Source organism: Molothrus ater, chromosome 10 (genome assembly GCF_012460135.2).
Source record: "Molothrus ater isolate BHLD 08-10-18 breed brown headed cowbird chromosome 10, BPBGC_Mater_1.1, whole genome shotgun sequence".
NCBI classification, from domain to species: Eukaryota; Metazoa; Chordata; class Aves; order Passeriformes; family Icteridae; genus Molothrus; species Molothrus ater.
This window is the reverse complement of record NC_050487.2, coordinates 17,226,621-17,238,770: the sequence shown is the minus strand read 5'-3', so window position 1 is coordinate 17,238,770 and position 12,150 is coordinate 17,226,621. Positions and strand designations below refer to the sequence as shown.

Here is a 12,150-nt window from a genome sequence, read left to right as displayed (position 1 = left end):
CCCAGGCTGTGGGTGAGGGAAGCCCAGGCACAGCTGGAGCATCCATTTCCTCCCTGCCCACTGCCCCCACTGCAGCAGCCATGTCCCCTCCCTGGGTGGGGATGCCCAGCACCCTCCTGACCTGACAGGCCCCATGCCACCATAGCACCCTGCTCCCAGCCTGGCAGTGCCTGCGGCCCCTCTCTCCCTCACGCTGCCATCCCGTGCCTCGGATTCCCCCGTGCCGAGGGGCTGCAGCCAGGCGGGTTCCCCGTCTCTCTTTCCTTTCCCCGGGAAAGGGGAGGGAGCTTCCCTCGTCTCTTCCCCGTGTCCCGCAGACGAGCCAGGAGACTGTGACGAGCTCTGGGTGCACAGAGCCAGCACCGGATTCCTGGCATCGGCGGGACAGCTGGGAGCCATCGCCCGCCTCCTCCCCGCTCAGCCCCGCTCCCGTCCCGCCGTGCCCAGAGCCGCTGCTGTGCCGCAGCGGGCATCGCGCAGCGACGCTGGCACAGCCACACAGGCCCCAACCCTTCCCTGCCCTCCGCGTCGCTGGAGCCCCAGCCAGCGAGGACATCGGGAAAGAGGAGAGGGGACAGGTCAGTGACACCGCTGGGGACGGCGGGGAGGGCACAGGGCCAAGGGGTGCCAGGCTGCCAGCCATGGTCGCTGCTCCTTACAAGCAGCAGGGTGTCAGGACAGCCATGCCCGGGGGATGCCCGAGGTGCTGGCAGTGTCCCAGCCCTGGTGATGCCAGCGGGATGTCCTGCTGGGGTAAGCCCAGCTACTCCTCGCTGCCGTCTGCAGCTCCTGCCACGGGCCAGGTCCCGGCAGGGCCGAGCCCCCGTCCCACTGCCCTCCCCGGGAGAGGTGTCCCGCTGCATGGAGACTGTGCCAGACCAGGGCAGGGAATGGGATGGGGCAGCCATAGATAAGCTGGGGATGGGCAACCTCATGCTGGCTCTGGGGCGGGGGGCGGTGGGCTGCAGCCCCCCCAGCTGCTCGCTGGGCTGCGGGGAGGCCCAGGAGGAGCTTTCTGGGGAGGCAGGGGCCTGTTGTGCTCCAGCTGTGCCGTGTTTCCCTAGCTACACCGCGCAGCTGGCCGGGTGTTTGCACCGCCCGGAGTTGATTTTGGCAGCCCCGCGCTTCCCCCTCCTCCCCTCCCCACCCGCCTTCCCCCTGCCGGGCGCCCGCCTGCCACGCACCCACCACCCTCAGCCTCTCCCTGCCACTCTCGGCGGGGGTGGCAGCAGGGACATGGGTGACACAAAGCGCCCCCACTCCTCATAGGCTCCCCCTCCCCTAAATTCATGCCTCAGTTTCCCCAGATGGATGATGCTTTCCCCAAGTTTTTCCATGGTGCCTACTCACTGCCAACCTCTGCCACACTTACCAGCCCAGGTGTGGGTGAAGAATGGGGCAGGTGCTGGGTGCTGCTCTCACAGCATCCCCCCTCCAGATGCCCCTTCCCTCCCTGGACAAGGGAACTCAAGCTCCTGTTCCCCTGCAGCTCCTGTCACTGGTGGGCAGGAGTCCAGGGTCCCATTCTGGAGCCTTGCTCTGCCCAGGGTGGGCAACAGCTGGAGAAATTTAGGAATGTGGAAGGCACAAGCTGGAGGGTGTTGGCTGTGCCTTTGCAGAGAGCAGTGTGGATTGTGAGAGGGGGCTGGCTGTTTTGGGAGCCCATGCTCAGGGGTGCTGAGTGGATGGAGGAAGGGCTGGGGTCAGGGGAACAGCAGATGGACAGAGCCTTGCAGTGCCCTGTGTGCTGGGGTGCCAAGGGGCCTGGGAGGGGACTGAGTGCATGGAGCAGTCCCCAGGATGTCTCATGCCTGAGGAGGTGGGCAATGAGCCCTGGAAGAGCTCATGACTGAAGGTGGACTGTATGGTTGTGGGGGCTCCAGGATGCTCTGTGCCCAGGAGATGCCCCATGCTGGGAAGATTGCACAGACTGAGGAGACTGGCATTGAATGGGTGTGCCCTGCAAATGCTTTATTCCCAAGGGGGCTTATCGGGATGAGGAGACTCCTGTGGGGCTCATACCCTTGAAGAGGGGAATGTGAGTGGGGGCATACCTGGGATGTCCAGTGCTGAGGAACACCCCAGGCTCTGTGGAAGGGGTGTGGACAGTGGTGGTGGTGTCTCCACAGTGCCTTATATCCCAGAGGGGTGTGAACTGGGAGGGGATGTCCCCAGGATGCCCAGAATCTGAGGGTGCCCGATGCTCTGAGGGAGGTTATATCATACAATCGTATCATAGACTGCTCTGGGTTGCAAAGGATCATAAACATGATCTAGTTTCAGCCTCCATCCCTCAGGATTCCCCATGCCCTGGGGCTGGCATGTGAGTAAGGATGCTCTGCACGCTGGGGAACCGCATGCCCGGGGAGAGGGGGAGCAATGAATGGGAAGGGGGTCCCCAGGACACCCCGAGTGCGGGGTACCCCCTGCCTGGCAGGGCAGCGGCGTGCCCCGGGTGCCGCAGGACAGGACAGGACAGGACAGGACGTCCCGTGCCAGGCGGGGGCGGCGGGGCCGGGGCCCGGGGATATGTGGGGGGGTCGGAGCGCGGCGGGGGGCGCATCCCCCCCCGGCCGGCCGCTGCCTGCGCCTCATTAGCGGGGCCTTTGTTTGCACAGGGCTCGCAGCTCCCGCTTGTCCATGCCGCCGCCTATAAAGCGGAGCCGGAGCCGGCAGCCGGGCAGAGGCGGCGGCAGCGCCCGGCAGCGCCCGGCCCCCCCTCCCCGCCGCCGCCTCCGGTCCCGGTCCGCCCGCCCCGGCCGGCCGGCACCATGCGCGCCGCTGCGCTGCTGCTGCTCGCCCTGCTCCCGCTCCGGCCCCTGCCCGGCCGCGCCGCCCGCCCCAAGCTCGCCCTGCCCATCCGGCCCGACGCGGAGCCGCTGCCCCCCGGCGGGGCGGCAGGTAGGAGCCCCCTGCCCTCCACCCTTCCTTCCCCCGCTCCGCGCACCCCCGGTCCCGTACGAGCCGCTGCCGCACCCCCCGTCACGCATCCCGCGTCGGGCACCCCCTTCCTGCCACCCGCACCCCCGTCCGTGCATGGCGTGCCTGCACCCCCCTCCTCTGGCACCCCGCGTTCCGCCCCGGGCCCCCCGGCTGGCCGGGACCGGCACTGGGACCGGCACCGGCAGCGCGGCGGGCGGCGGGGCGGTGCCGGCCGGTCCGGGGCTGCGGCAGGGGGGTGCCCGCGGCCCGGAGGTGACTGGGGACGGCGGTGGGTGGTGGGGGGTGTCCGCAGGCTGCGCCTTCGGGGGGCACTTCTATGCTCTGGAGGAGACGTGGCACCCGGACCTGGGGGAGCCCTTCGGGGTGATGCGCTGCGTTATCTGTCACTGCGAGCCGGTGAGTGCCCCCACACACCCCGTTCCCTGAGAGACCCCCCCAGGACCCCGGCTGGCTGGGGAGGGGGCTGGCAAGGAGAGAGTTCGACCCCTCTGTTCAATACACTCCTCTCATTCCCATGGAAGAGGGAAGCGGGATTCCTTCAGCCAGCCGGACACCTGGATGTCCTCCCCCGCGGCAGGGGGGAGGAGAAGGGGGGTTTAAAGGATCAGGCTTCATTCTTCCTCCCCCTCCTCGGGGATGGCCTCCGGCCCCTCCCTCCCTCCCTCCCTCCCTCCGAGCAGCTCCCCGAGGCCGGGGCTGGCGGGGCCACGCACAGCTGGTCAGGAGGCTGGGGGCTGTGGGGAGGGGGCCCTGGTTTGGCTGCTGTACAGGCATCTGGGGACTCTGCAAGGTGTCCAGGCTCCAGATGGAAAAAGATGGGGGAAGCCATCCTGTGTTGGGAGGGCACGACTTGGCACACCTAGAAATGGCCTGGCACACCTTGGCACGGCTCCTCTGGAGTCTTCTTGGCCCCCCACAGCAGAGGAACCACCGGGGGAAGCCCGTGGGGAAAGTGAACTGCAAGAACATGAAGCAGGACTGCCCCGTGCCTGCCTGTCCCCGGGCCACGCTTCTGCCGGGACACTGCTGTCACACCTGCCCCAAAGGTGAGGAGAGTGGGTGCTTCTCTGCAGGGAGCCCCCACCAGCCCCCCAGGATCCCCGCTGGCCTGGGAAACGGGGCATTGCACACTCCTCTGAAAAGGGCTGGTCAATTTGTTATGAAAGTCACCAGTGCCCATGATATGATGGGCAGGGGAAAGCCCTGATGGGAACAACCTGAAAGGAGTGCAGGGGAGGCACACAGGGCTAAATGCCCTGCCTGTCCACGTGCCTGTGCACAGCACTCCTCAGCTAAGAGCCCCACAGTGATTCACAGGGCACATCTTGGTCTGTCTCAAGAGGGGCGATTTATTATTGTCCCCACCCCAAGCTCTTGGGCACAAGCAGCCTGGTGTGATGATCTCCTCCTGTGTCCACCCCATGCCAACCTTGCCAGGCCCACAAGAGAAGAGCCCTGCACTTCGGTTTGACACCTTGGAGTACTTCCAGGAGAAGGAGGATGACCTGGACAAGCCCTACAATGACCGCTCCTACCTCAGCTCTGAGGGCCTGGCTCGCGATGATGCCCGCACAGGTGAGCCGCCCACCCTGACAGCAGCAGAGTGGGGCACCCCCCACGCTCCCCCTCAGCAGCAGCATCTCCTCCCCAGAGTTTGTGGCCCTGCTGACGAGCGGCCCAGAGCCGTGGCACCCCACATCCAGCGCCGTGGCCAAGGCTCGCTTCACCCTGCTGCGTTCCTCCCTGCTCTTCTCCATCAGCTACGAGCGGTGAGTCCTGCCCCCGTCCCCTGCCCAGCCTGGCACAGCTGGCAGCTCTCTGGAAAAAAGGGAATGCAACCATGCTTGTGCCTCAGTTTCCTTTCCGATATCCCCCTATGGTGCCACAGCCTTGCACAGACAGAGTGAGAAATTTGGAGAAGGGGGGGCAGCATGCTGGGCTCCAGCCTAGGTCAGCAGCCAGAATTTCGGCACACCCACAGTGTCGGCCCAGCCTCACCCATTTGCCTCCAGATCTGGACTGGAAACAAACAGGAACAGTTCCAGGGCTCCCGTGGGTGCAGCTGGCAGAACTGCTGTGCCACCCTGCAGGCTCTGCCGGGGGCAGTGCCTTGGCACTGCTGCCAGGGTTTCCCATGCCCTCCCCGGATGCCCGCCAGCAGCAGAGCCTCTCCTCTCCCTCCCTCCTTCCCGCTCCAGTTTCTTCTGCTCTTCCTCGCTTCCAGGCCCCTTTGCATAGTAAAGTGGTGACTAATTTCCAGCTCTGACAGGGGGAGCCAAGCGGAGCCGAAAATGCTCCTTATTTACAGCCTGAACACTCAGCTCCCAGCGGGTCCTGCCATGGTGCCTTTCCCGGCAGAGACCCTCATCCTGCTTTGTGCCAGTTAAACCCCGCTCCAGGATAGGGGAGCCCAGAGAATCCATGCCAAGTTGGCATTTGGCAGGACAGCAGTGTTGGGCTAGTCGTGGAATGGGCAGGCAGAGCCTAGCACTCGGCACCCCAGGAGAATGTCTTCCTTCTCCTGCCCCCCCAAACCCCCGGTGACCCCTGTGTGCCCTCCCTGACACACCCCTGTGCCCGATGCTGAGTGAGGGGAGGGGAAGGGCAGTATGTGGCCCTTGTTCACCCCCCGGGTGCTCGCAGGCTGGGGCGGCCGAGCCGGGTGCGTTTCAGTGACCCCGAGGGTAACGTGCTGTTCGAACACCCCGTGCAGAAGAGCGCTGCCCCCGAGGATGGCATGGTGAGAGGGGCTGAGAGGGCAGGGGGCACGGTGCCCCTTCCGACCCCTGCTGGGCTTGTGGTGCCCCCCAGCCACCGCCCAGCCCTTCCATCCCTCACCCACAGCTCTGTGGAATGTGGAGGACGGTGTCCAAAGCCAACGTCCAGCTGCTGCGGCGGGAACAGCTCCGTGTGTCCCTCATCACCCGGGCACAGCCCACCGGAGAGGTCCATGGGCACATCCTCAAGCACCGGGCACTCTTTGCAGGTGAGTCCAGCCACTGCATGCACACCCACTGGTGCCATCAGAATGTCCCTCATGCCCCTGTCCCTGCACAGAGACATTCGGTGCCATCCTGACCTCGTCGAACCCCTTGCACTTGGGTGTTGGGGGCATGGCCATGCTGACACTGAGTGACACAGAGAACAACCTGCACTTCATCCTCATGGCCCGGGGACTGCTGGAGCCTGGAGCAAGGGGTGAGGGTGGGCAGGGAAGGGGAGGGAGGCACTGCCCAGAGGGGGCTGTGTAGACCTGAAGGAGTGCATGGCATGTCTGTGGCTCAAGATGCATGGGTCAGCATCTGTGGGGTTAGGATGGGTGGCTGGGCTGGGTGTGGGGCTCAGGGTGGGTTTAGGGGCTGTGTGTTGGGTGGGGTGGAGGGTGAGGTGTGCATAGAGTGTGTTGTGTGATTTGGGGTGCACCTGGTGGGGAGAGGATGGTGTGCACCTGTGTGGGGGGGCTGAGGATGCTGCAGAGAATATGGGGTGTGAGAGCCATTGTGCAAGAAGGATAGGTTTGCAATGTGGGTTTGCAAGGATTTAGGGCATGCCAGAGGGAATGATGAGGGCCCAGGCACACAGGGGCAGGCAACTGGCAAGAAAGTGCCAGGGGTTTGGAGGTGGTAGGCACAGAGGTGTAGGTTTGAAGTGGTTGCAGACCCCTGGTCCAGTGGGTCCACTCCCCTCTGCCATGTTCAGAATCCCCGTGGGTCCCGCTGAGGGTCCGCATCCTGCACCAGGGCCAGACACTACGCGAGGTCCATGCCAACATCACTGTGGAGGTAAAGCGTTTTCATCCCCCAGAGGCCCTGGCAGCCCCAGTGCCCAGAGCACCAGGGCTGATCCAAGGAACTCTACCCCCCCTGCCAGGACCCCGACTTTGCAGAGGTGCTGAGTGACCTGCCTGCCCAGGAGCTGCAGTGGCTGGTGCAGGGGCAGCTCCGCATCATGGCTGAGACGGAGGGCCGGCACGCACGCCAGCTGGCTGGCACCATCACCACCCGCCGCAGCTGTGACAGTGAGCACAGGGCAGGCACGCTGGGGGGCAGGGGGATTGCTGTGCTTACCCTCATGCCAATCTCACCCACCCTTGTGCCTCTCTCCCCGGGCTGAAGCCATCCAAAGTGTGCTATGCGGAGCGGACGCTTTGCTGCCAACCAAGACTGGGGCTGTGGGCTCAGCCAAACTGGCGCTGCATGAGAATGGCACCCTGGAGTACCAGGTGAGTGGTGGGCACCCATTTCCCTCTCGAGGCTCCCAGGTGTATCTGCCACCCTGACACTGCCCTTTGGCACTCCACTCACAGGTGCAGGTGGTGGGCACTGCCAGTGAGGTGGTGGGCATCACACTGGAGACCAAACCCCGACGGAAAAGCAAGAGGAACATCCTGTTTGACATGACACCCAGCTACAAGGATGGGCTGGTGAGCACTGGCTGATGCTGGGAGGGATGGCGTGGGGACTTTGGGTGCGTCCCTGTCCCAACCTGCATGGTCTCCCACTGGTGGCAGGCCTGGGGTGCCTGGCAGAGCCCCAGCGCCCGTGATGCCCACATGCTTCTACAAAATGAACTCTTCCTCAACGTGGCCACCAAAGACTGGGCAGAGGGTGAGCTGCGAGGCCAAATCATCTCCCTGCCCTACAGTGGACTGCTCGCCCGCTACACAGGTACCAGGGACACGTGGGGTGGTAACGGGGGCAGTGGGGCAGCCCTCCCACACAGCACCACACCCTGCCACGGTCCCTGTCTGTGCACAGAGATGCCCGTGGCGCTGGCAGGGCAGCTGGTGTCCCCCCCGGTGCCCAGCGGTGCTGGGGGGCACGCCTGGCTCTCGCTGGATGAGCACTGCCACCTGCACTACGAGATCTCGGTGGCGGGGCTGGGACGGCCGAGCGATGGCACTGTCAGCGCCCACATCCACGGTGTGGCTGAGCTGGGGGAGATGGGCACCCGCCCCCACCAGCACAAGCGCCTGCTCAAGGGCTTCTACAGCACTGAGGTGAGGTGGGCACCCGCTCAGGGCACCACACAGCAGGGGCTGGGCCAGACCTTATCCCCACCCTGGTGCCCCTCTCGCCACGACAGGCTCAGGGCGTGGTGAAGGACCTGGATGCCGACCTGCTGCAGCACCTGGCCCAGGGCACTGCTTTTCTGCAAGTCAGCACCAAAGCTCACCCCAATGGGGAGATGCGGGGACGGGTAGGTCCTCATCAGGGCAGGGCACCCTGCCCACCCCCACTGCTGCCTGTGGCGGGGTGGCACTGCCTGGAGCAGGGTGGAAGGGAACAGGATCACTCTGTCACCAGGTCCTGATGTGTTTTGTGGTCATGGGTGGTTCCTTCACCAGCCTGACCATGGAAGGCAGGCAGGCATCGGCATGGGAAGTGACCTCCTGCTCATTGCTCCCTCCAGGTGCACATTCCCAACCAGTGCCATGCAGGAGGGACCCGCCTGGCCCCAGGGGAGTCCCTGGAGCAGGCTGAGCTCTCTGAGAGCACCAAGACCAGGGACCTGGAGCAACTGAAGAAGGACCCCAACTCCTGCTTCTTTGAGGGTCAGCACCGGGCACATGGCACCCGCTGGGCACCTGACTATGACAAGAAGTGCTCTATCTGCAGCTGCCAGGTACAAGCTGGGGGTTGTGCTGAAGGGGCAGCACCCATCAGTAATGCCCCTCTCTAATGAGCCCCACCTCTGCTGTCTCCAGAAGCGCACAGTGATCTGTGACCCCATCTTGTGCCAGCCCCTCAACTGTACCCACCAGGTGCACCCTGAAGAGCTCTGCTGCCCCATCTGTGAAGGTACCTGGGGGGTGGGCTGGGGGGCTCCTTGTGGAAACAAAGTGGAGGTCCCTTTCAGAGACTTTGCCATGTGCACCCCCTCATGGCCTTCCTCTCCCTTGCAGAGAAGAAGACGGAGCAGGAGGAGCTGAAGCTGGAGAGGGCACGGGACAGTAGCGAGGGTGAGTCCTTGTGTGCATGGGCTGAGGGGGCAGCTCTGCAAAGGCTGAGTCACAAGGGCTGTGACTTCCTCTTCTTCTTCTTCTTCCTCTTCCAGGCTGCTACTTCGATGGTGACAAGACATGGAGAGGCTCTGGCACTCGCTGGCACCCTGTCGTGCCCCCGTTTGGCCTCATCAAATGTGCCATTTGTACCTGCAAGGTGGGTGTGGGTTCCAGACTTGCTTCCCAGCCAGGTCTGGCACCTATGGGGGCTCTCAGTTCCCAGGAACTGTAGCTGAGGCTCAGACCAGGGCATGGGGAGCTGACTGCCCTGTGCCCTCCCTGCAGGGCACCACAGGTGAAGTGCACTGCGAGAAGGTGCAGTGCCCACGGCTCACCTGTGCCAACCCCGTGCGCGCCAACCCCTCTGACTGCTGCAAGCAGTGCCCAGGTACCTGCACCCCTCTCCTGCCCTCCATTCTCCCTGCATAGCTCCTGTGTGCCCCATTGGCAATGCCACAGGTGGGCATCCTCCCAGTGGCCTCTCCTGCAGCCCCAGAGAGGAGTGTCCCGGAGCTGGCTGACTCCATGCAGGCAGACGCACCGCGGGCGTGCCGCTTCGGCCGTCGCTGGTACCTCAACAACGAGAGCTGGCACCCGTCTGTGCCCCCCTTTGGGGAAATGAAGTGTATCCTGTGCTGGTGTGTGGTGAGTGTGCCAGCCTAGGGCAGCTCTGGGGGAAGGGAAGGCGCCACTGTGCCAGTCCCCAGAGCTTTGGGAATGGTGGGAGAGCAGCTCAGACACCCAGTGCACCCTGAGGAGCTGCTGTCCCCCCACCCTGGTGCTCAGCCCCTCTTTCTGCTCCCCAGTCGGGGGAGACGCACTGCCAGCGCCAGGAGTGCCCCCCATCCGCCTGTGCCAGCCCTGCCACGAGGGACAATCCCTGCTGTGCCAAGTGCCGTGGTGAGTGCAGTGCTCACACACAGGCACCACTGCCCAAACACTCTGTGGCACCCCCTGCACCTCCCAGTCTCCTTGGTGCTGAGCCAGGGCTGGCACAACCAACCCAAGTGCCCTGCTGGCACCCCCTGTGCCCATCTCTCAGCTACACTTCCCCTCCCTCAGCCCTTGATGCCCCCTCAGACGCACGGGAGAAGGTCCAGGATGCCAAGGTGGAGTCACGGAGCCACTGAGCAGTGACTGCTGCCCAGAGCAGGGCATGCACGCGGTGACGCTGGGTGGCACTGGGGGTCCCACTGCTCACTACCCCTGCCCGTGCAGGGTGGGGGGCACAGAGGAGCAGAGTGGGGTGCACATGGCCTGGCCCCCAGCCTGGCCACCCCATCTCAGCACGACTGCAATGCCAGGACTGCCCTGCCCTTGTGCAGAGGGCAGTGGCCAGGCTTGTGGAGGTTGGGGCACCTGCTGCCCTGCCACTCCAAGCCCCCCTGGCCGGCGGGCATCGTGCCCGTGTTGTACATAGTGTAAAGTCCTTCTGGCCCCTGTTTGCTGCACCCACCCTGTCTCAGCCGGGTTTCTCACATAATTTATGGTGCCAGTGGATGGAGGTCAAGATGTATTTATTAAAACCAGAGCTATTGCCCACCTGGTTCCTGTCTCTTCCTAGCAGCAGCAGGCACGGGGCTGTGCCCTCACATCCCATGGGGGACTTGCAGGCCTTGGCATTGCTGGGGTTGGGGATGTATATTTGGGGATATGGGGTGTGAAAGCCAATGCCAGGATGAGGACCCCCCCATAGGCTGTAGGTTGGCACTGGAGAAGACCAGAGCAGTGTACAGTGCCCACAGCTGGAGCCACGATGCCAACCTCTGCCCACAGTGGAGGCTGCCAACACAGTGCTTGGCGATGGTCCCTGCTAGCACAGGGACAGCCAGGACTGCTCCTCACACCTCCACGGTGGCAAAAAGAGCCCAGCCTGGGGCCCCAATCCAGCTGCTACCCATAGAGGCCCTTGTCCTGCAGCATCCATAACCAGCTGCGTGCCCAGGGCTGGGCACAGACACCCATGGCTGTGCAGGGCAGACCCCTGTGCGTGCTCTGGGGCAGCACAACCCCGGTGACCCCAGTACAGCTGCACTGGTCTAAGGCCTCATGGTGCCCATGGGAGACCCAATGCTGCCACCTGCCCTTTGATCCCTAATGTGGAGGTCTGAGGGATCTCTGGGGCCATTTGTACTGTGCTGGTACACACTGGGATGACTGGGACAGTCAGAGCTATACTGGAACAGTGCCAGAGCTGTAGGGAAAGTAACACTGGGCTCTACTGGGGTAGCAGTAAGGGATGGTGGCACAACCACAACTCTGTAGTGGGACAGAGTCAGCCTATACTGGGGCTGCACTCAGGGTGACCCTAGGCTAGACTGGAGTAACAGTAGAGCAATAGAAAGATGGCACTGGGGCACACTGGGCTGGGACAGAGCCCTGCATGCTAAGCTGGGTGTCCTGCCCTGCATGCACCCACAGCCATGCAGGCACCTGTGCCAGCAGGGTGGCATCACCTGTGGTGGCCTTGCAGTATGCTGGTGGCCCACAGCCAGGCACACTGGTGGCACTGGGCAGAGATGTGTCCTGGCACAGGGCTTCCCCTCCGGATGAACATCCCTGCTGCCACGGGGCAGTGCCAGGAGCTGACGAGCAAGAGGGAGCTCCGTGCCTGGGGATACAATGAGCGGGCAACCCATTTTGTCACCTCCCTGCCTCAAACTGGTTCACGTCGGGCAATGAACCCTCCCAGACTGGCACAGGAGATATCCCAGCCCCCAGCCCAGCCATCGTCACCCACCCTTGAGGGAGCTGACGTCAAAGCAGAGGGTGGCACCTGGGCAGTGAGAACCAGCCCGTTCCCGATCCCACAGCATCAGCCCAGCAGTGCCACAGCTCTGGCTTTCCCTGCACCCAGTTCCTGCCACAAAAGTGCCATCCTGTGCCCTGGGGAGGAGGGTGAGCATCGCCCTGCCAGCTGCCTTGGTGCCCTGTCCCTGAGCCCGTGGTGGCGGTGAGGCAGAGGTCCCAGCAGCCAGCCTGCCATGCCGGAGCGCCTTCCCCAGGGATTGCTGGTGCCAAGGTCTACCCGTGTGCCTCTCTGGAGAGGACTGAGCCCCTGCTGCCCAGCGACTTCAGCAAGGAAGAGTGGAGCCCACCTCTCTCGCTGGGGGCTGACTGTCCCAGGACACTGAGCAGCATCACGGTAAGGATGAGCTCCCTGACAGCTTTGTGTGGTGAAGTCCCCACAGTGCCAATGTGCC

The 12,150-nt window shown here is 64.1% G+C and overlaps 1 protein-coding gene across 1 annotated transcript; it reads left to right on the top strand.

The window, feature by feature from the left end:
- Nucleotides 1-2,771: 2,771 nt before the first annotated feature.
- On the top strand, nt 2,772-10,487 carry CHRD (chordin). Its single transcript, XM_036388830.1, has 23 exons — nt 2,772-2,901; nt 3,236-3,339; nt 3,863-3,989; nt 4,381-4,518; nt 4,595-4,712; nt 5,587-5,683; nt 5,788-5,929; nt 6,001-6,141; nt 6,643-6,725; nt 6,814-6,961; nt 7,059-7,165; nt 7,250-7,366; nt 7,454-7,610; nt 7,701-7,942; nt 8,029-8,142; nt 8,356-8,568; nt 8,651-8,744; nt 8,849-8,905; nt 9,001-9,104; nt 9,233-9,335; nt 9,438-9,592; nt 9,754-9,847; nt 10,010-10,487. Exons 1-23 carry the CDS (start codon nt 2,772-2,774, stop codon nt 10,075-10,077), a joined length of 2,853 nt encoding a protein of 950 aa, XP_036244723.1. The 3' UTR covers nt 10,078-10,487.
- The last annotated feature ends 1,663 nt before the right edge of the window (nt 10,488-12,150 follow it).

What these genes read in the sequence shown, in the direction of transcription:
- CHRD (XM_036388830.1), top strand. Translation starts at nt 2,772, where the DNA reads ATGCGCGCCGCTGCGCTGCTGCTGCTCGCCCTGCTCCCGCTCCGGCCC. An exon ending in ATGCCAACATCACTGTGGAG is followed by an intron (nt 6,726 to 6,813) that starts GTAAAGCGTTTT and finishes CCCCCCTGCCAG; the next exon opens with GACCCCGACTTTGCAGAGGT. An exon ending in CTGCTGTGCCAAGTGCCGTG is followed by an intron (nt 9,848 to 10,009) that starts GTGAGTGCAGTG and finishes CCCCTCCCTCAG; the next exon opens with CCCTTGATGCCCCCTCAGAC.